This window comes from Gymnoscopelus microlampas (assembly GCF_963454915.1).
Source record: "Gymnoscopelus microlampas genome assembly, chromosome: 8".
NCBI lineage: Eukaryota > Metazoa > Chordata > Actinopteri > Myctophiformes > Myctophidae > Gymnoscopelus > Gymnoscopelus microlampas.
The window spans coordinates 31,836,115-31,858,866 of NC_139945.1; the positions used below are offsets into that span (position 1 = coordinate 31,836,115).

The 22,752-nt window shown below is 39.9% G+C and overlaps 6 protein-coding genes across 6 annotated transcripts; all 6 read right to left on the minus strand.

Annotated features, from left to right (window-relative positions):
* Window positions 1-301: 301 nt before the first annotated feature.
* LOC311049930 (claudin-4-like) lies at window positions 302-18,904 on the minus strand (the record flags this gene model as incomplete). The annotated part of the gene is made up of 2 exons (XM_084063864.1): window positions 18,848-18,904; window positions 302-969 (listed from the first exon to the last, which is right to left on the minus strand). The coding sequence occupies exon 2, from the start codon at window positions 938-940 to the stop codon at window positions 302-304; it is 639 nt and encodes a 212-aa protein (XP_083919990.1). The 5' UTR covers window positions 941-969; window positions 18,848-18,904.
* On the minus strand, window positions 3,089-5,527 carry LOC311049929 (claudin-4-like). Its single transcript, XM_084063863.1, has one exon. It carries the CDS (start codon window positions 5,372-5,374, stop codon window positions 4,706-4,708), a length of 669 nt encoding a protein of 222 aa, XP_083919989.1. The 5' UTR covers window positions 5,375-5,527; the 3' UTR covers window positions 3,089-4,705.
* LOC311049933 (claudin-4-like) lies at window positions 6,930-8,165 on the minus strand. Its single transcript, XM_084063868.1, has one exon. It carries the CDS (start codon window positions 8,048-8,050, stop codon window positions 7,418-7,420), a length of 633 nt encoding a protein of 210 aa, XP_083919994.1. The 5' UTR covers window positions 8,051-8,165; the 3' UTR covers window positions 6,930-7,417.
* cldnf (claudin f) lies at window positions 9,824-11,145 on the minus strand. The gene has a single exon (XM_084063862.1). It carries the CDS (start codon window positions 10,987-10,989, stop codon window positions 10,234-10,236), a length of 756 nt encoding a protein of 251 aa, XP_083919988.1. The 5' UTR covers window positions 10,990-11,145; the 3' UTR covers window positions 9,824-10,233.
* On the minus strand, window positions 12,844-16,339 carry LOC311049931 (claudin-4-like). Its single transcript, XM_084063865.1, has one exon. The coding sequence runs from the start codon at window positions 14,063-14,065 to the stop codon at window positions 13,430-13,432; it is 636 nt and encodes a 211-aa protein (XP_083919991.1). The 5' UTR covers window positions 14,066-16,339; the 3' UTR covers window positions 12,844-13,429.
* Window positions 16,481-17,653, minus strand: cldna (claudin a). Its single transcript, XM_084063869.1, has one exon. The coding sequence runs from the start codon at window positions 17,547-17,549 to the stop codon at window positions 16,926-16,928; it is 624 nt and encodes a 207-aa protein (XP_083919995.1). The 5' UTR covers window positions 17,550-17,653; the 3' UTR covers window positions 16,481-16,925.
* Window positions 18,905-22,752: the final 3,848 nt, after the last annotated feature.

Genomic DNA, 22,752 nt, shown 5'->3' on the forward strand with positions numbered 1-22,752 from the left:
TTGTAGTTTGTTTTCCTGTACAGAATGGTAAAAATGGCTGGCTGATTTGTTCACTACTGTCGACGCTGACACATTGGCACACCTAACTCTAACACACCCATTATAATTTGAATTGGCTGTAGCTGTGTTTCTTATGACAGTGTACCAGGTCAGCCAGCTATTTTTGTTTTTGTTTTTACCCTTCTGTAATGTTATACCTGTACAGAAAACAAAATACAGAATGAGTCTAGGGTTTCATTCCCCTTTAATGTTCATATTCTGATATGACATTTGTCTTCAATACTCTTCTGCTGCCCTCGCCTCACACATAGTTCTTGACAGCATAGCCACTGTGAGTAGTAGGTGTCCTGGCCTGCGTGTAACCACTGGAATGGTACCTGGCCCTTTGCGGAGGGCAGCTGGTGCACAACATGGCCCCTCCGCAGAACAGCAGCCCTGACGTCACCCAGCCGATGTAGATGGCCGCCCCGATCTCCTTTTTCAGCACCTCCGGGACGCGAGGGTTGTGAAAGTCACTGATGATGGAGCTGGCGGTCCAGGACACGGCCATGATTGTGGTGAGGCCGGCCAGGCCGAAGATGGCGCCGGCGCCTACCACCACCCTGGCCTTGATCCGCGGGTTGCTCAGACAGTTGGTGCAGCGCGCTCCCAGGAGGAAGATGAGGAAGCCCAGGCAGCCCAGCACCATGCTGATGCAGACGAGGCCGCGGGCGGCCTGGAGGTCGGGCGACAGATCCAGCAGGGCGTCGTAGATCTTGCACTGCATTTGACCCGTGTACTCGTTGACGCAGGTCATCCACAGCCCTTCCCAGAACACCTGCATGACCACCAGGTGGGTCCCGATGAAGGCCGTTACCTTCCACATGGGCAGAGCACAGATCAGGATGGTCCCAGCTACACCCATCATGGACAGGCTGATGCCCAGCTCCTGGAGAGCCATGGGGTGCTGCACCCACTCTCTTCCTCGAGCTGTGGGGAAACACACATAGCAGACAGGAATTAAAGGATCATTGAATTAGTGCTCACTGCAGTAGGCACCAATGACACAATTATAGTTTCAGTAAACAACACAACAACCATTTTGCATGAAATCAGAATCACTTTTATCCCCAAAGAGGGAAAAAAATACACAATGAAAGTTACTTGAAATGATATGGTGTTGGTATTGTATGGTATTGTATGCACAGTAGGTGTACACACATGCACCTACTGTACTGTTACTGTAGCTGTAACAAAACCTTTATTGCTGTATTTGTAACTGGTCTGTGAAATAGATGATACATGACTTGTCCCATACACACGTCCAATACTGATCCATACCCAGTCTGACCCAATACATATTGTTATTATTATCATTTTACTTGTATACGTATGTATTTATTTACTTTGTTATTATACCGTACTATTATATTCTATACTTTTGTTTATTTCATCTGCTGTATTTGTCTTTCTTAGTTTTTCTTCTATGTAAGAGCAATGCACCAAGTCAAGTCTTTTTGAACATACCTGGCCCATAAACTGATTCTGATCCTATTGTTGGATGTCCAACATGGTGTTTTGCTTATCTTGTGCCCGGTATAATTATTTGTTTGACAATTAAGCCATAACACCATTTTATCTGAGTCGTATTTATTCAGAAACAAATAAATGAGCATCCAGAAATTAATTAAAATAAGAAACAAATTATTTTCCCAATATCAACAAACTGTCCATTCCATCAAAGACTTCTGTATAGAGCATAACAACACAGGACTGTCAGGACCATATCATATTTGACTTTAATTTTTATTATGCTTCTAAATAATAATTATAATAGGTATCTGCTGATTCATTTATGAACTCATTTCTGGAAATGTACAAGCTTTTCCTGTAACTGCTTGCAGAAGATAGACGTCAGAGCACAATAAAAATGTTTGTCATACTTTTGTATACTGTCATAGTTCCCAAACTACATAAACCACATTGCATTCAGTTGTGCATGAAGGAAAATCACCACTAGGAAGCAGTATTTCAACATAAACAGACCGATGGAACCCCATATGAAAAGTCTATATGGTAATTATTTTGTGCAAATGTAAAACAAAATGTATTTTTTTATCGATCTAAAATATTTTAATACATTTGATTACAATTATAGATTAAAAAAAATGTGTTGTGGGCTTGTAGATCAGCTACTTTTGCTATTTATGTGTGACTCCATTGTAGCTACGACAAAGTATAAAATAGGGCTTAAATGGTTAAAGGGAGTGTACAGTAGCCTAAGTGATGTATTTTTGTTCAAATAAGTGTTAACACACAGTAGCTCTATATTGTGATAGTATTAGATTTTTTCTGAGGATTACACAAGAAAGTCCTTAGACTTATTTCCATTGAGGTCCTCTCACAGTTAACAGTTTATAAGTTAAAACATTACAATTCAAAACACATGACAATAACAGTACATACATAAAAACAAGTGCTCCCTTATCTCTCCCTAGACTAACGACCCTCTGTAGGGGAACCTTTTCTAATAGACAGGCTTTTGTCTGCTGCTTAAAAGACCTCAGATTGGTTGTCAGTTTGACACTGGTTTTGAGGTTGTTCCACTGTGTGTGTAAATGATCCCTTGCCCACTTTACTTTTAAAAGCAGGATTGCTCACATCTGCTACACTGGCTGGTGAAACATTTGTGTACTTCGTTTACCTGAGTAAAACATGTCTGATGTCTGACATATGATCTAATGAACCATGGTCAATCTGGCCATGGTAACCCTGGATTCTACTGGGAGCCAGTTGAGCTCTCTAAACTGGTTCCTACCAATATGGGTTCTGGGTCCCACCCCTTAGAATTACCCTGATCAGTCTATTCTGAGCTGACTGTAGCTTGGTTTTGAGGGATTTCATTAAGCCCTCGAATCAAGATGTACATGCAAAATCAAAGTGGCACAGAATAAGGGAGTTGGCCACCACCAGTTTAGTCTCCCTATCTAAGTACCTTGCTGTCCGTTGAGTATGTAACTCTGACATTATATGGTTCCATTTGTATACTGTCAGAGTTAAGGAGAGACCTTGAAATGTAAAAGTTTGAGAACCGTTGCTATAAAGTGTTTGTTCAGTAACGGGTCCCCCTGTCTCTCCATCTTTTTAGTGAACAGAAAATGCATTTTCAAGTCGGGGTACCAATTTCATCCAATCAGGAGAGAGAACTCATAGGATAAAAGAATTGGAAAACTATCAAATTTAAGCTGATAAATGGGTTCTGTCTCCTGATTGGATTAAATTTGTGTCCCACATGAAAACGTATTTTCTATTTATCAAACAGGTGGTTGCTAGTATAGAATGTTTGTTACTGAACAAACAATGCAATTATTAATAGCACAATGTAGAGCTATATAACTTTTTAACCAAATATATCACCTACACTACCTTTAATGAGAGTCAGACTAATAGATTTAGTTGATTATAAAAACATTAGAATGTTTTCGCTCTAACTCATTGCTATATGAGAAATATGGTTCTTGATTATTCCATTAACTGAAAAAGTAATTCATAATAATTACTACGAATATAATCAATAGTTGCAGCCCTAAATATAATATACTCTATGTCATATTAATCAATTGTTTTAGTAGATTTTCAGTCTATCAAAAATGCACCCAGTAACCTTCCAACTCTGGTGCATTAATGCTGTGTCATCCAAAATGTTCAATGAGAAACCTGTGTTTCTGAACACTAAGCTAAATAAGAAACACCGGAGTTAACAATTCCAGTATATAGGGCCAATATACATGAGTTGAACAATAAACCCTCAACTTTTAAACAGTTACTGCATAGTAATAGTTTTTCTTTTCTTTTCTTTTTTATATTTCTTGTGAGAACTGTGAAACGTGACACTCCCCTGCTCTCTGTTGCTTCCCTGATGCCAGATCAGATAGTATGAGAACACAACACCATTCTATAACAGGTTGGTGGGGACAAGAACTAACGCAAACTACAAATCACAACTCAACTACTCATAAACATTACTTATATTAGTTCTAAACTCTTCATTTTGAGACTCTGGCAGAATAAAATAAACACATGGACTGCACAACGAATTACTGAGGAGAAATATTTCATAAGATTAACATCATTCCAGATTTCAGTGATTCACAAAACAGCTACAAAGTATTTATGCAATAACCTCCAGCAATGAGATACCAGAGCTGGTTGATTATTTGTGATAAGGCCCTGATAAACAGGTTTTCACAATGATAGTGTTAAATATTGCAAAGTGAATATTTTGAATTATTAATCTACAAACAAGAATAACAAAACAACAGAAAACTGGCACTACTAAATGCCATTTATTTTGATAAAATGACAAAGTCCGAAGATATGAAAACTACAAAGCTGTGATTTCAAGGATAATTTCTAATTTAGTCAAACATGTAAAAAACAGAGGTTATATTATTTAAGTCATCTTTATACAGATAGTAATGTTTTTATTACAAAGAAACAACATTGGCAATTGCAGCATTCTTTAAACAAATAAGCGTCATCCCCCAGGCTGGAAATTAGAAGCTGAAGTGCATATGTTTCCATATTGTACATGGTCGGTGCATTCACTCTTTCAAACAGTAGCTTTTTAATTATGTTTCCCAGCATGTCCTTATATTACAAGCCACCCGTACTCATTGATATAAAACCATGTCAAACAGGCTTCCCTTTTGTCCCTTTGAAAGTCTCAAATATAAGTCTTCGACGGGGTAGAGGAAACTACTGAATCCTGTTTGCTCCGTACTCCTGATGACTTGGCCAGCAGGTAATTTGCAGAAGAGGCACTGTCTTCTTTGGGGGGACAATTGGCACACAGCAGCCCTCCTCCCAAGATCAGCAATAGCGCAGCACCCCAGCCGACATACAGAGCAGCCCCAAGCTCCCTTCTCTGGGCATCGGTCATTATAGGGTTGTAGAAGTCCCTAATGATCATGCTGGCGGTCCAAGACACAGGGATAAGGCACAGAATACCACTGATGATTAACACCACACCTGCTGCCACCGTTGCTTTTGCCTTGGACCTCCCCTCTGGAATGAAGTTGGTGCATTTTCCGCCGGCGAAGGCCATCAGGAGGCCAGCAATTCCTGTGACAATAGACACCACGACCAGCGCCCGGGCTGCCTGGAGGTCCGAGCCCAGAGCCAGCATGGAGTCATAGACTTTGCACTGCATCTGTCCTGTGCTCTGTACCACGCAGCTCATCCAGATGCCCTCCCAGATAGTTTGGGATGTCACTATGCTGGTGCCAATGAAAGCTGTGACCCGCCACATGGGTGCACCGCAAACGATGATCACCCCAATCCAGCCGAACAGGGCCAGAGCGCTGCCCAGCATCTGCATGCCCATGGAACCCATACTGTACGTCCAACGACTCTATCTCACACAACACTTTGAGAGAACATCGGAAGTCGATCGGGTGTTGATGTGCATTCGAAGCAGAAGAAAAAAGGGAGGTGTGCAATGCTAGCTATTAAAGACACTTTAGAAGCCCAGCCAAAGAATACCAGCCATGCAGGATTCTTTGTGTGAGGACAATATAGGTGGGGGTTTCATTTATTCACCAAGAAGGGAATCGTGTTACAAGAGGCTTTGTTGTTCCTACGACCAACAAGGAAAAAGGATGCATGTGCATGAAAATGCACCAGCTCGAAACTGAGATGTTGTGAATGCGTGACCCTGGTCACAGATTGTTAGGCCTATCAACAAAAACAGCAACAGTGCACAGTGCTGAAATAAGAGGGTGAAGAGATTAGTTTGTTGACTGGGAGTTTTGTTGACCCACACTTCAACTATCACTGATACAAAATGATGAACACTCAAGACACAAAAAAGTGCTTACAGTTTGATGTTGTCAATTAGAATGAATGAATGAATTGAAACCATAAGCACTTTTCATGAATTAATGAATGTTTTTATTGCAGACTCATGGTCCATAGAAAAAATACAATTACAAAAAAATAAACAAATTAGAATATATGTATGATCTAGCTACCAAATAACTAATATGAAATAATTGTTTATGGATATTTGGAATCAAATCATTTGAAATTGATGTTTGCATTTGTTTTAATGAAATCCTGATGTAATTGTGCCTATCCCTGCCCACAACATAAACCTATGACAATGCCCATGGCAAAACAAATTCAACATTTGAAAAAAGCTCTCACAACCGGTTCAGGGACATTCTTTTTGTACTGACAGAGGGCAAGTAGGCCTAAGAGTGATACACTTTCACATCCTATATGTTTATATTGATGAAACACATTACTCTGCTGTTTTTCTGATGCAATGTTTACAATCAGAAGTCACTGTTCTTATACTGCATATGGATGGGTAGAAATGCTACTGCGCCCATCTTTATCTTATCATGTATTACCAGTCATTTCCTAAGTGGACAAACCAATGTTTGCACTGTAAAGTTACTTCAGTTCATTAGAAAGGAACAGCTACAACATTGGAAACAGGTTCAACCAGTTTTTGTTACGTCTGCATGTTAGAAGTCAAGCAAAAGTCTTTTTAGAATATTCTCAGAATATTATGCCCTAAATTCATTTTGTATATTGTCTTTATAACAGCATGGAAGTCATATTAACAAGCTTTTAGCTATTGATGTTTGACATGTGAGGACATTTTAACTTATGCTGCAAACATTTTGCACACTAATACCCTCAAAGGTGCATTCCTAACACACCCAACAACATTTTTACAACTGATCTAGTTCCACTCTGACAAGGGTAGAATGTGGGGTATTGTTTTAGCGGGAGTTCCATAGATTCCTTGTTCTTGCCTTCACAGTGTCATTAAACATAAAAAAGAAGCTGACCAAAACCATACCACCGACACTAACAAATATATATCGTTTTGTATAATTTCTTAAATAAAGAGAGTAACCACAAATAAAGGCAAAAAATAGCATGTGTTTGAATGTTTTATTAAAAAGCAATGTCATTGGTTGTTCATATTGTACATAAAGTAGTAATTTAACATGGTTTGTTATCAAATACAGAGTATATCAATCATATACAGTAGTCCATTACATTTCTTCATTCTCCATTGTTGCATAGCTTAGATGTATTTAATATACAGAAAAAATAAGCTCTGATACAAGCTTAACGTAAAAGGCTCTTGTTTAGTCCATTCGCCACCTCAAGACATGCAAGAACTTCATAAATTACACATAAATTGAATTGCACCGTACTCTAGGCAAATGTCCTCTTGTTCCCGTCAAAGCATTCTGAATTAGTCAGGAAATGACATATGGACGAGTGTTCTTCAATCGTGTGTCATTTTCAAAACATTTTCAGGGACGTTAAAGATGGGACGCATCATTTTACCAACTTGTGGCGCTCTCACAGTGGCAACAAATCATTTTCAGTCTTGTTTGGGTAAGCAGTCCTCTCAGACGTAGGCTCGGCTGGTGGCTGTGGACCTAGCCTGGGAGTACTTGACTGGATAGTTGCTGTCGTCTTTAGGTGGGCAGGAACTGCAGAGAAGGGCCCCTCCCAAGATGAGGAGGCCAGCGGTGCCCCAGCCGATGTACAAGGCCGCTCCCAGCTCCCTCCGCTGGGCATTGGTCATGATAGGGTTGTAGAAGTCCCTGATGATGGTGTTTGCAGACCAGCAGACAGGGATGAGTATCAAGACGCCAGAAATGATGAAGATAATCCCAGAAGCGATGGCCACTCTGGCTTTAGCGGTCTCCTCCTCCACAAAGTTGGTGCATTTGCCCCCGGCAACTCCCAGGAGGATCCCGAATGCGCCCGCGATGATGGCAACGATTGTCAGAGCCCTGGCTGCCTGCAGGTCTTGGGGCAGGGCCAGCAGAGAGTCATAGATCTTGCACTGCATCTGACCTGTACTTTGAACTACACAGTTCAGCCACAATCCTTCCCAGACAGTCTGTGCTGTCACAATGTTGGCTCCGATGAAGGCTGTCACCTTCCACATGGGCAGGGCAGTCACGATGATGCTCCCCAGGAAGCCGATGATAGCCAGGGCAAAGCCCAGCATCTGTCGTCCCATTGACACCATGGTGAAGTGTTCTCTTGATCTCTATGAGTCAGAAGTTAAAAAAGTAAGTCAAGGTTTTCTGTTCAGAGTGTAGGTCAGTTCAGCTCGGCTATAAAGATGGATAATGACTGGGTCACTTCGTCTTCAGTTATAAGAACGCCTTCAGAAGGGTGGAGTCAACGACTCAATGCCCTTCCTGCCTGACCTGAAACGTTTGTGGAGGGTAATTTTCCTGCCCGGCCAGATTCTTCACATAGTCAGTATGCGTAATGGGCTGTAGTTTCGGTGAGATGAGCATCAACCTTAAGCAGTGCACCATAAACAAAGGGAGGAGGCGCTAAATGCTCTATTCAAATAATGCTTTTGGTCACCAACCGTTGGCTGAACAGAAACTCATCTTTCTGGAGGCCTAAAGAGGAGCTAGTACCAGTTTCCCTGTAGACAGACGACCCCCCCCCTCCCCTTTTTTTTGTACATACTTTTTATTTTATTTTCTAATGCTTTTTTTGTATATATTTTTTTATTTTCTCATGCCTTTTTTGTACATAATGGTATATATATTTTTCCTCTGTATTCTTATGTTGATTTTGAACTGTTTGGTTGCTATATATGTCTATGAAATTAATTCAAGGACCCCAACGGAAACAAGCCCGCAAGGACTTTTTTGGCCGGACCTTTTAGACAAAAGCATTATAAATGTAACTGTGTTGTTTTACATTATTTTGCCTAATAAAAATGTCAATCAATCAAAAACTCAAGGAGCCAGTCTTCACACTGGTTTCAGGGTAAAAACAAAAAAGGCTATCAACAATGGCTCTGGTCTAAAAAGTCCCTTTTCTTGTTCCTGTTTTATGATGTATTCATTAGTTGTTTTATCACCACGTTTGATTCTCTGTTTAGTTTTTTGGAGTGCTGAAGAAGGCCATCATGGTTGAAACACATCCACTCTATCAGGGACTGCTGCATTAAAATGTCCTTGCCCATACGCAAAGAAATGTCATCTATAGTGAAATGAGGACAACTTGCATTCTGGACCCCCCAAAAATAAGACTATCAACAATGGGACAAGGCTTAGAAAGCTGGTGGTCCAGGCTCATGTTTTGTTTGTCACCATTTGGCCTTGCGCTATTTGTCAATTGTATGTCATTAAATCTAAGGGTCCTTCACTCTGATCAATGTAAGCATTATTGCTCAAATTCCTCATATTGTAATCAATTCATCATTGTGATCAATTCATCAGTTGATCAAGTGGCATTAGGTAAATTGTATTTTATTTTATTTTAGTATCTTATAATATTGCAAGGCCAGTTGCTTATGGCATCATTGTACTCAGCCTGAGCCTGTAGATTTGGTGGGTGCGTTTGTAGGTTAATTAATGCCACAGATGCCTTTGATTGTATCGTGCCTCTCCTCCTGTATTTAACACGCCTTGCCATGTAATGTATCAAGACCTGATGAAGACCATTTACGGTCGAAACGTTGACTAACCACAAATAAAACTTTTTACTGGGAGCTTAAACAGTGTGCAGACTTCCCCTCTTTTCCCCTCTTGCTTCTCAGAGTTTAGATACTAATAGACTAGACAGGGCCATAATTACTATCCCTTTACCCTGACAAAACATAGTCATACTAAGTATTCAACTATAGATAAAAGATTTATTTAGGTACACTTCTGTTGGTCTATGTTTATAAGAAACTACTTTAATAACTAATATTGAAAATGTAATACACACATGCACGTATGCGTGTGTGACTCCTACAAAATCCAATAAAGTACTTCATAAACCCTGGAAATCTCACTTGAACATGTTTTATTGAAATCATTTTCCAGTGAACACAATAAAATAAATCATCTCTCTTTACAAAACATTACATATTGGTATGGCAACATAAAAATCCTCTCAAAGGACAAGTGGCAGGAGTTGACAAAGACCTGTGTGTTGCTTTAAAAGCATAATTATATTTCCGGGCAAGAAAACATAATATAATCAGACTCATAATAACCAAACTTAGTTATAGTGAATAGTGGAAGTTCAGATCCCAACAACACAGACAAGCACATACCAACCTGAACAAATAAACGTACTGTGGTGCAATATTATTTTTGCAGTGGCAAAACATCGCAAAACATCTTATGAGAACATCAGGACAGAAATCACAGTCTTTTCACAGGGGGAGTCTCTTTTCTGTCCATTTAAGCTTCTTTAAAGGTATTGTCTGGCTGAGTATGTGGTTGGTGCTGCATACGGTTTGCTGGGCGCATAGGATCCTGTGCCTGAGTATGGTCTACCGGGAGGGGGGCCATACACAGGCCCATAGTTAGCTGGGTTAACCTGCGGGCCAGTGTAAGGGTACATGGGTGCTGGTCCGTATCCTGGGTATCCATACATGGGCCTTTGGGGTGGGCATGATGTGGTCAGGATGATCCCACCGATAAGGAGCAGTGCAGCAGAGGCCCAGCCAATGTAGATGGAAGCTCCGATTTCTCTCCTCTGCGTCTCGATGGTCAGAGGGTTCATGAAGTCAGTGATGGTGGTCGCCGATGACCAGCAGACGGGGATGAGAATCAGGACAGCAGAGAAAATGATGAGGCAACCGCCTACAATCACCACCTGGGCCTTGGATGTATCAGTCTTCAGACAGCCCATGCACTTGGCACCGATGAAGGTGACTATGAAGCCGATGAAGCCAAAGATAATGGAGATGATTACCAGGGCCCGGGCGGCCTGGAGGTCCCTCGTCAACCTCATCACCGACTCGTTCATCTTGCACTGCATCTGACCTGTGCTCTGCATCACGCAGTTCATCCACAGGCCGTCCCACACGATCTGGCCCGTGACAATGTTGGCTCCGATGTAAGAGGTCACCCTCCACATGGGGATGCCGCAGGACACACACACCCCTACAAAGCCTATGAAGCTTATGATCTGGCCTGCTACTTCCTTGCCGATCCGCCCCATGGTGAAGAGGCTGTGTCTGCGGTGGGAGAGAGAAAGCTTTGGGCTCACAGGTCTAGTTCTCCTACGCTCTGTTCTACCAAAATGACTCTCCGGACAGTTGTTTGTTGGAGGAGGAATGCAGCAGTAGGAGGAGTGTCATCTAGTGAGTTTTTCCAGCCAAACTAGATTCCTCTAGCCTATCACCATGAAGATATATATACAGGTGGAGGAGTGGCAACCATTTTCACTTGTAGTGTAGTTCTTGTGTATATGAAAGGATTCTTTCATATGCGCAGAGTTTACCAGGCTGATTGTTTAGTTGGGTATCTATCTGCCAATCAGCAGATCAAAAGGACCCAAAACCGGCACTGATATCTGCTAAATGTGTCTTTACTGTAAGGGCTTTTATTCACACAAGGCTTGCTTATGTAGTAATTCAGAAAATGAAATAATATGTCTGGATTGCACTTTGCAATACATTTTCAGTACATTTAGTCTTCCTTTTACTTCACAAAAAATACATTTTTAAAAAATGGCATTGCTTTGGAAGCAACAAAAGCATTGGCTAATCTCTCCATAAAGGCAGCAATAACCATAAGAATGACAGTGACACATGACTTCCTTTATCCTTAATGGAAGTCATGGATGACAATATCTCCTGAGGTATTGTTTCTCAATGTGGGGTCTGGGGACCGTCAGGGGTCCTTGGAGGGGGGGGGGGGGGTCCGGGGGATCCCCAGCTAAATTATTGATAATTAATCTTCACCATTAGTATGTACAAGTAAATACAACTAGAGAACATACAATAATTCCTTACTACATCCTTATTACTTATTTTGTATCTCGTCCAGCATCTGTGTTTCATGCCTGTTGTGCTGCTATGACGCCTTGATTTATCTCAGGTCTATGGGTATTTTGATCAGAGTTTCACTGTTACATCTACCGTATGCCTACTGTACACAGGAGAAAAGGAAGTCTGGACCAAATGACAGACCAGTATCTAACAATAAAAATGTTCTTGAAGATTGAATAAAGTACCATATCAAAGATAGAGGTCTGTGGCCATCAGGTACAGGGGGGCTCAGCTATGGAACAGCTATATTGAGATCTCATCAAAGTCTGCTTTACTAAATCATTTTAAATATAAGCTTAGAACCCATTTGATGAATCAAATTTAACAATTGACATAGACTTCAACTCTCGCACTTGCACATATACTCCTGATTCTACTAATATGTTATTCGTTTCTCTCTTTAATTCATACTGTGTAACTGTGTATTATTTTGTGTTTTATTTTTCTAAGTATTTTTGTTGAGGTGAGATTAACTTTATAAACCCCACAGGGTTTTCTAAATCTCACCTGCACAACCCAACCCAATATTATGCTGTTGTTACAAATGTGTTGTTTTTAAATGTGCAAATATACTAAAGATAAATAAATAAATAAAAGGGTTGAGGCTATTTTCCTGATAAATAACAGGCCAAATGAATGATGGAATTTGTAACCCAAAACAACCCTCTCAAAACCTGAATAGTTCAAAGAGTTGTCTCCACCGCTCCCACATAGATTAGATTCTATACGACATCCTAAATGCATGATCTAGCTAGTAGTCCACCCCACAGTCTCACACTTCAACACTTTGGTGACGCTGAGAAAAGTGGTTAAACTAGGCCATGTGCATACATTTTATAACTGCATAATAATGTTCTTACTAACTTTGTGATGTTCTTTTATAACTTTTTAAGCTAAGAATTAATATATTTACCCAAACCAAAAGGTTACTTTGAAAGACTATCACTACAGTAAAACTAAGAGTCTGCTACAGTTTCTATCTTACACTGTAGTTGTTTAAATTCACAGGAGTAAATGAACAGTGATCATCAAGGAGATTGTTTATTTACAGTAAAATAAAAAGTATACACAATATTGTTATTTCTGCATTAGAATGACAAATATTTAGAAAAAAACTATGGATTCTTAAAAGGTGATTCAAATACACCCCATGCAAATTGAGCACTTTTGGGAAACAATCTTTTTCAGTTCTCCAAAACGATAAGCAAATGCTTAAATCCAGTATTGATTTTGTCAATAAATGTACCTTCAATAAAAACAAAATATTGAATAAAATGAATATACATCCTTTGTTTTGTTTTCCACACTAGTCTGTCTCGGTTATACAGTATATCTTCCAGTGCAACAAATGAAGACCTCCTGAAATCCCTCCTTTCTTACCAAACTGCTGTGACAACTCTAAAAATAGAAGACACATGCCACTTGTCAATTTAATTTCTACAGTGGCGCCCTGTCAAAGTGACAGATCTATATAAAATGTAATGAGCCAGTTAAAATCCCTAATTATTACCCCTAAAATACTTTCAAAGCAAATTATTCAACATCAATATTGAAATTCTTTCTCCATTGATAATCGGAAACATTTGCATTGTTTTTCTGCATCTTCATTTAGACATATTCCCGGGATGTGGCACTGGACCTCGCAGGTGTAAATTTGGGCACGTATTGGTGGTGATTGTCTTTTGGGGGACAGTTCCAGCACAGTAACGACCCCCCCATCAGTAGCAGAGCGCTGGCTCCCCAGCCAATGTAAAGGGCTGCTCCTAACTCCCGCCTCTGGGCTGCAATCATCATTGGGTTGTAGAAATTCTGGATGATGGTGTTGGCGGACCAGGAAACTGGGATAAGACAGAGAATCCCTGAGATGATGAACATAACTCCAGCCACAATGCAGGCCTTGGCCTTGGACCGCTTTTCCTCAATACAGTTAGTGCATTTCCCTCCAGCAATCGACATGACAACAGCAAAGATACCAGTTAAGATAGAAATGATGATCATGGCGCGAGCCGCTTGGATATCCTGAGGCAGAGCCAGCATGGAGTCATAGGTTTTGCATTGCATCTGGCCTGTACTCTGGACAACGCAGTTCATCCACATGCCCTCCCAGATGGTCTGGGCAGTCACAATGTTGGCACCGACAAAAGCTGTGACCTTCCACATGGGCATGGCGCACACCACGATGACCATTAACCAGCCGATCAAAGCCATTGAAAGGCCTAGGAGCTGAATCCCCTGAGAAACCATCTTTTCTGCCTTCTTTCCTCACACACTCCCATCAAAACGAAGAGGTCCCAGAAAGTGGAAGCTGCATAACGTCCAGAATAATGTCCAGCTTTTATAGATTTGAGCTGTGAGAGGAGGGGACTCAGACATGAGGGTAGGTGATACCATAAGCCTCAGCTGCAGTTTGCTGGGATTGTTTACACACAAACAGAGGCTCTGTGACCTCCAGTACTGCTGACCTACCAGAAAACAGCTTCAAGGTCAGAGACACTAGAAAGAAAGTCTGTTTTTATGTTTTATATGTTTGTAAGAAACCTTCTTTAGACATTAAAGAAGGAAATCACACTTACATAAAATTATACTGCTCAAAATAATTACGGGAATACTTTGTTTACAGTTTTTATTAGTTTTAGTATTAGTTTAAAAAAAATCATACTTCTGGTTATTTGTCAGGTGCAAGGATTCAAGATGGTCAGAATAAGTAATGGGAAATCAAAACTAACAAACAATATTCAGTTACAGATGAACCACCAAAATGTACAAATGTGTGCTTCTGAGGTTAGATACAGGTGTGCTTGGTACAAATCAAAATAGCCAATACTAGACTAAAGTAAGACGCACTTGAACATAAGAACATAAACCCATTCATAAGACACATTTTGGGGGCCACTCTCAGTGAGCTCATTGAGGAAAACATTAACAAACTCAAGAACCTAATAAACTGTACAGGTTTGATGCATTTCTTTACCACAATTATAGTTGTGTAAAGTAACAAAGTACATGTACTCAAGTACTGTACTTAGGTACAGTTTTGAGGTATTCTTTTACTTTCTTCAGTATTTTCAATTTTCAATACTTTTACGTCTACCCCACTACATCTCAAAGGAAAATATTGTGCTTTTAATCCACTACAATTATATGAAAACTTTAGTTACTAGTTACTTTGTACACAATCTGGGAACCCATCGGCAACTTTGTACAAAACTAAACACTTCTGCCCTATATACATTTTGAACTTGTGAAATGGGACATTCTGCACAATGAGTACTTTTACTTTTGGTACTTTAAGTATATTTTGATGCAGATACTTTTGTACTTTTACTCAAGTACATTTTGAATATGGGACTTCTACTTGTAACAGTGTATATCTACATTGCAGTATTGATACTTTTACTTAAGTAAAAAAATGTGGGTACTTCTTCCATCACTGCACAATTATCAACTAAAAAGTATTTAAAACAGAAGAAGGAAGCGCTGCCTGAGTTCAGTCTTGTGGCTTTGGCAAACAGGTGCTCTTCAGTTAAACAGGTATACAAAAAATAGAAGCAAAAACTAGAAAATAAAGTTCTCTTTATGGTGAGGCAGACTGTAGGGAAAAAGGAACTGAGGTATATATGTGTGTATGGGGTAAGGGGTTGCCTGGTGGCACAACCAGTTAGTGCACTAACCAAATGCTTCTTGTGGATCCGAGTTTGAATCTGACCCTGTTTTTCCCCTCCAACTCTGCCCTCTACAGTATACTAAATAAAGTAAAGACTGCAAAAGAAAATTAACAATATTGTCTTGGTTACAATTTAGAACACCGTAGAGAAGCTGTAGAGTTTATTAGATGCATTATTTATTTTACTGCAAGGGGCAGTAAAAGACAGATAATGACAGAGAAGGGAGCTTTTTCAATTAGTTAACTTTTAACAGTTAAACAACATTTAACTGTCAATATCTATACTTGCAGAAAATGCTTATACTTCCCCTTTAGGCATCTATTTTGTGTACACATAAACTAAGACAGCAATACTAGAAAGCCTATTTAATTGCACTTTCTATTTTACTGTTTTCTTTTAAATAAGATGGAGTACGTCTTTATGATATATTTAGGTGCAGTAATACTGTACTTTGTGCTGGCTAAAGTGGAATTTGGGAATAATAATAATGATACAGGTAGTGTGCTTGGTACAAATCAAAATAGCCAATACTAGACAGTAGACACACTTGAACATAAGAACATACTGTAGACCCATTCATGAGACACATATTACATTTTTGTAACATTTTTTGACCACAATTACCAACTAAAAAAAAACGAAAGAAAGTGTCTGTGTGTGTGTGTGTGTGTGTGTGTGTGTGTGTGTGTGTGTGTGTGTGTGTGTGTGTGTGTGTGTGTGTGTGTGTCTGTCTGTCTGTCTGTCTGTCTGTCTGTCTGTCTGTCTGTCTGTCTGTCTGTCTGTCTGTCTGTCTGTCTGTCTGTCTGTCTGTCACCAAGGGCCATGTGTAATGCGATATTCTTAGGATGACTTTGGGACAGCTCTGTAATAAATAAGTTTGTTACTATGCAAGTTTTATTTTTGTTATTCTATTCTCAGAGTTCATCAGTTTCTTGTAATGAGAAATCCATTTGGGTGTGGTATAACAATAAAAGGAACACATGAAGCACGTAAGTTAAAGTAAAAAAGTGTATTTACATTTTTAGATTATTCACACACAACACACATATTTTACGATGAAATTATATCTTTAAACACAAGAGCTTATAGTTGAAATGTTTTGAAGTTGAAAAGAAAAAGAATGTCATTTGAATACATGTTTGTAACTCTATCTGTAAGTTACTCATTCAGACACTCAGTTCTTTTTCACCGTGGTTTGGGTGTGGCGTCTTCTTTAAATCCCAGTGGGGTTGCACCATCTATTCAACTGACGAGTCATCTATCTGAGGGCCAACATAAAAGCATCAAGCCAAACTGTAGAATTAATATTTCTATGTCTTACAGATATCACATTGTATGTGACACTTTGAATGAATAAAGGTGAGCCATCTGGTATTTGACCCAACGCACTGCACAAGTCCATCTCAGTCTTTTCCTGTCACTTTGACCCAAAATGTTCTTCAGACGTAGTCCTTTGATCCCGCGGTCCTGGGAGCCGTGTATTTGGCAGAGTAGCTGTCCTTTTTAGGGCAGTTGGCGCAAAGGAGGGCACCGGCCACGATGAGGAGGCCTGAGGCCCCCCAGCCAATAAAAAGGGATGCACCAAGCTCTCTCTTCTGGGAGCCCGCCGTCATTGTGTTGTAGAAGTTATTGATGATGCCGTTGGCGGACCAGCAAATAGGGATGAGGCACAGAATACCAGATATGATGAACATCACACCAGCTGCCACGCAGATAATGGATTTGGTTCTCTCATTTTCCACGCAGTTTGTGCACTTACCCCCGGCAACGGCCAAGAGGATGGCCACAATGCCTGTCATCAGGGAGATAACCATGAGGGCACGGGCGGATTGCATGTCCTGGGAGAGGGCCAGCATTGAGTCATAGACCTTGCACTGCATCTGTCCTGTACTCTGTGACACACAACTCATCCAGATGCCCTCCCATATGCTTTGGGCAGTTACGATACTCTGTCCAACGAAAGCTGACACCTTCCACTGGGGCAGTACGGTGGCAACGATGACCCCAACCCAACCGATAATGCCCAAGGCAGCGCCCACAATCTGAAGCCCAGCAGACACCATGTCTTCTGTAAAGGTTCTTGTTATGTCGTCCAAAGGAGTTCCAAAATATGCGAAAGCAGGTATGTCTCCAAATCACTTGAGAGATCCCGAAGTGTAAATGTTTGGGTCAGATTGGAGTGGGCCTTTTATATTCTTTACTCAGGAGGGGCTTGACGTATGCGTAACACACAGGTACACTGTCACACATATGTCTGACGTGCCAGTCATCCCACTCCACCCCTAACGGGCATGTATCATCATGTCAGTTTTCAGCTCCTCTCAAAATTGCTCCAGGTGAAGGGACCACATTGAGTCATTGGTATTCAAAGGTTTAACTTAAAAAAAGGAAAATAAAAAGACCATAGGGACAACACCCTCCAAATTACAGTATTGAACCTAAGCTACATATTTTTCCTGTTCTTTTTTCTTTGTGGGTAGTCTATTCTCTGTTTTATTTCCTGGGACAAACAGTAAAAGAAAGCTCAGACATGGGCTTCATAAGGGAAACAAAAGAAGGAATTCACTGACGAGAATAAGACCGTTTCCAGGGATGAGGGTCAACCACAACACTGTTTTTACACTATAATCTTTCCTGCGTTGTGTTTCGTAACAGCTTTGTACAATGGTAATTAAATGTTAAATGTCCTTAATATGAAGGATCATGGGAGAACAGATGGTAGAATAGAATGTATCTGGTCAGAATCCTATCATTTTTGGTTTGGACAAACCAAATAATGTCTCACAGCTTAGTTTAAGCATACTATTGACAAAGTCTTTTACGGTCAGGATATGATATTTGTTTTGGCTGTTGATCTGTTAAATTGTTAATTAAATGTTGCTGCCTGATGTTTGTAGTTGTAAAAAATGGAATACACAAATTGCCCCACACATCAAATGTGCCAAAATGAGCAGAACAATGTACTATCCACAATTAATGAATACAATGTGGGACAGAGTATGATCACATTGTGAAACAGAATTCTATAATATCAGTAAATAATTCATATCAGAGTCAGAGGTGAGGTTGGCAACATTACATTTAAACATGTCTTTTGTTATAGGCTACCGCTAAAACAATGTTATACTTTTTTAACTGTTGATGTCAAAAGTAAGTCCTAGTCCTTTTTGTGAAATTGACTTTATTCTTAGTGTGCAAATGAGTACACAATAGGAGAGCATTTCCTAAATTCCATCCCAATAGATCAGTTTAGTGTTGGATCTTTCAAGTTATCATAGTATAAAATAATACAATGTGTTTCATCATATTAAATACAGTACAATTAAAAAAAATAGTATAGTATTATAAAATCAGTGCTGACCTTGCAGGGATGTGATGCCAGCCCTTTAGGGTCAGAGGGCTGGTGCCTTCTCTTGTAGTTTGCCAGGGAATGGGTGTGCTTGCTTTCCAGGAGTCTTGCTGGCTCTATAGGCTGGGGTCTGCAACAACGTAAAGACATCAATAAGACATGGTGGAAACGACAAACAAAAACCTGAGTGATTTCAGTTGTTGGACTGTCGCAAAAAAACAGGGGATAGAGAGTGGGGCTGAAGAGAGGTAGAAAGAGAATCAAATTGTTGCAGGTAAATGAATGGAGGCACTGTGTGTGAGCCAAAACTGCCGTTAGGACTATAATGCCTCTATTTTACCCAAGGTAAGATCATTAAAGCCACACAGCCCAGTGCTGGAGATTGGGTTCCACAAACAGGTAGCAAAGGAGGAATTTCCACAATTAAGGCTTCGAGGATAGATGGTTTCAAAGCATATTGGCTTCCTTCTGGGATTAGCCTATGCATAGTGCTTAGATTCAAATAGGCCTATAGACCTCAGTCACCCGTTTAGGGATCATATATCTTTCACGAAAATACATGATGGTCAAACACAGCACAACAATGCACTACAAGAATCATTGTATTGTTTAGTTATGATATATAGCATGGCATTTTCATTTTAGATACTTTCACAAATACAACATATAATAACAGCAGGGAACATTCAAACACCATATTACAGTAATTTCCATTCTGTGTCCTAGCTGGGATAACAAAACAAAAAAGGTACAACCCTCCATCATTGGCTAACACAGTTACACTATCTCTGCTGGTTGTGATGTGTCTGAGAGTTTTTGGCTTGTCTCCTAGTGTTTGGATAAACATGAGTAAATGACAAATGATAATGTTTATGATTATGATTATGGGACTGACATTTTTCTGCTTGACCCATGCAGTACATGTGTTGAATCACTCTCATCTGCTTAAGCACATACTGATACTCTTGATACTATGACCATCGACTACTTTATCAGCTAAACTGACGTCTGTTCACAATGATACAAGATGCATGTTCTATTCCTATTCATTCTGTTATTTTCTTTGTCTCATATCTTCCGGCGATCACGTCATGTGTCCAATACTGTATATATTCTCTATGTGTGTAATAAACTTCAGAACTTGTCATGATACTGCCTGATCAGTCATCTTGATCTCCGAGCTTGTCACTCAACTGAACCATCACTCACCACCCTTGGTTAGATGGAGACTCTTAGGACCACATAGGGTCAACTAAATTCACAACAGACAGTTTAACACATCCATGGTAAATGGTGATTTTGTTAAGATGTACAATGGATAGTAAATTCTAGTAAGCCACTGCTTGTACTGTAACTGAATCAGCTAGATCTATGGCATCAATGTGCAGCACTGATATCAAGCTGTCAGGAAACAATTGTTGTTGACCAGAAAAGACTTGTGAGAAGCTCTGGCAGCTGAGGAAAAGGCTTGAGGGAGGTGAAGTGACAAGTGTCAGCAGGCAAAAAAAACGTCTCCTGGCTCTGGGCCCCAGTTAAACTGGCTGGCTCACTATGCTGAAATTGCAAAAATAGAGCGGAAGTGTATTTAACACTTCAATCACATGTACCTGTATAAAAGGGGAATTCAGATAAGAACGTGTGTGTGTGTGTGTGTGTGTGTGTGTGTGTGTGTGTGTGTGTGTGTGTGTGTGTGTGTGTGTGTGTGTGTGTGTGTGTGTGTGTGTGTGTGTGTGTGTGTGTGTGTGTGTGTGTGTGTGTGTGGCTGTGTGTGTGTGTGTGTGTGTGTGTGTGTGTGTGTGTGTGTGTGTGTGTGTGTGTGTGTGTGTGTGTGTGTGTGTGTGTGTGTGTGTGTGAGAGAGACACACGTGTGTGTGGGTGACAGTGGAGATGGAATCTGTATTTGTTGTGTGATGTCATTATTACCAGCCCTGCAGTCATTGTGAAGGGACGCTGTCACAGTTTCAGTGGGCAGTCTAAGAATGTAAGCCATTAAGTGCTCTTGTGGGATTGACGGTTGACTCACGTACGCTCTTGCATGACACAACATCACATGATACAACAAAAAACAGGCATTTTCCGAGGTTCAGAAGAGTGACGGACAGAGAGTTGGTTTTATCTACCTACGACTTTCTGACAGAGGAGTTGTGATGAAACTAGGATGTTTATGCCAGTGTTTAGGTTCAGATAAGCTGTGATGAAAAATGTTCAGTGGTGGAAAAAGTACTTTTACTTAAAAGTACCAATACTGCAATATAGAAATACTCTGTTACAAGTCAAAATCCAGAATTCAAAATTTACTTGAGTAAAAGTACAAAAGTATTGGTATCAAAATGTACTTAAAGTACCAAAAGTAAAAGTACTAACATGTTTGAAAATAGCAGATCTACAAGCTCACAACGTGTTGCTATGTGACGCGTTGTGATATTAGGTATAAAATAGGGCTAAAGTGGTTAATGTATGTTTTATAATGTAATAATTGATAATTGCAAAGTAACTAGTAACTAAAGTTTTGAAATAATTGTAGTGGAGTGAAAGTACAATATTTGCCTCTGAGATGTAGTGGAGTAGAAGTAAAAGTACAGAAGATTGGAAATACTCCAGTAAAGTAAAAAATACCTCAAAATTGTACTTAAGTACATGTATATGTACTTAGTTACTTTACACCACTGGAAATGTTGTAGCCTATTGTATTATGTTATGATAATTTTATCTTCTAAATGAATTGCATACGGTAGATTAAATAATCAAAGAAATAATGGACATATATGAGGACAAAGTTACATACAGCACATAAATATTATAGGGAATACAATTGTACTGTAGCTGCTGTTGGACATAAACTGCCATGTTGATGGGCGAGGTTGGATGATGAAATAGGAAAAAAACGTTTGTTTGCCTGAAGGTAATTTCAATTACACATTTGTGTGATCTAATAAGTCTCAGTGTATTAAGGGAATTTGTTTCTGGCTTCAAGCCAATGTTTCTATTTTAGAAAAGTTGGTACCATAGTAACATAATGCATTATTTTTCATTAAATTCCTTGAGGGGGTCTATGCCCTATAACCTTGTACAGGTACGTTAGGTTTAAACTTGAATTCATCATAAAATAAAGGGATATAGAATTTTACATTTAACAGAAGGTGCATAATGTAAACAGAAATGTTGAGTGAATGTACACAGCTATACAAATCACAAAATATACAGTATGTTCCCCTGCCAATATGACCCCTCTCTCTCTCTCTCTCTCTCTCTCTCTCTCTCTCTCTCTCTCTCTCTCTCTCTCTCTCTCTCTCTCTCTCTCTCTCTCTCTCTCTCTCTCTCCCTGTAGCTGTTCTCACGAGGCAAGTCTCCACTTGTTAGTTATTATTGTCAACTGTCCTCCATGCCCAGGACTGACAAGCTGAGAGGCAGCCAAGGTACCTGTATCACCTCACGTAAACCGGTCTGTCTGGTTCCCACTCCCATGACAAGTGCATAGGCAAGGAAGTGCTCTTCAAGTGGCAACAGGCACCTTTACAGGTTATGGTTCCATTAAAAACCTGCACCTGCTGCTTGTCACTGACAGAATAGTATGCTTCAAATGCTGATTTGTCTGTTAGGGAAAGGTATGAGAAAGTGAACTGGGGTCAATGTCAATGAAAAGCTATGTATAGTAGCTATTAAAGTATATCTACAAATGATCCAACATTGATTTTATGTCCAAAGAACTTTACCCATGTGTCTGCATGATATTCTTCTGTGTTCTTACCTGTAACTAGAGTAACACATTTCAGAAGAAAGCATCCACTAAATTAGCCTTGGATCAAGACTATCAGAGATGTATTTTATAGAGTCTGACTTTTACTTTCATAGATATGCAAATGTGGGAATCGATAAAATACATCTAAATGTGACTATTATTGCCAGATACATTCGGT

Bases quoted from the DNA above. Each gene is read 5' to 3' on its own strand.
- cldnf (XM_084063862.1), bottom strand. From the start codon at position 10,989: ATGGGGCGGATCGGCAAGGAAGTAGCAGGCCAGATCATAAGCTTCATA.
- LOC311049931 (XM_084063865.1), bottom strand. From the start codon at position 14,065: ATGGTTTCTCAGGGGATTCAGCTCCTAGGCCTTTCAATGGCTTTGATC.
- cldna (XM_084063869.1), bottom strand. From the start codon at position 17,549: ATGGTGTCTGCTGGGCTTCAGATTGTGGGCGCTGCCTTGGGCATTATC.
- LOC311049929 (XM_084063863.1), bottom strand. From the start codon at position 5,374: ATGGGTTCCATGGGCATGCAGATGCTGGGCAGCGCTCTGGCCCTGTTC.
- LOC311049933 (XM_084063868.1), bottom strand. From the start codon at position 8,050: ATGGTGTCAATGGGACGACAGATGCTGGGCTTTGCCCTGGCTATCATC.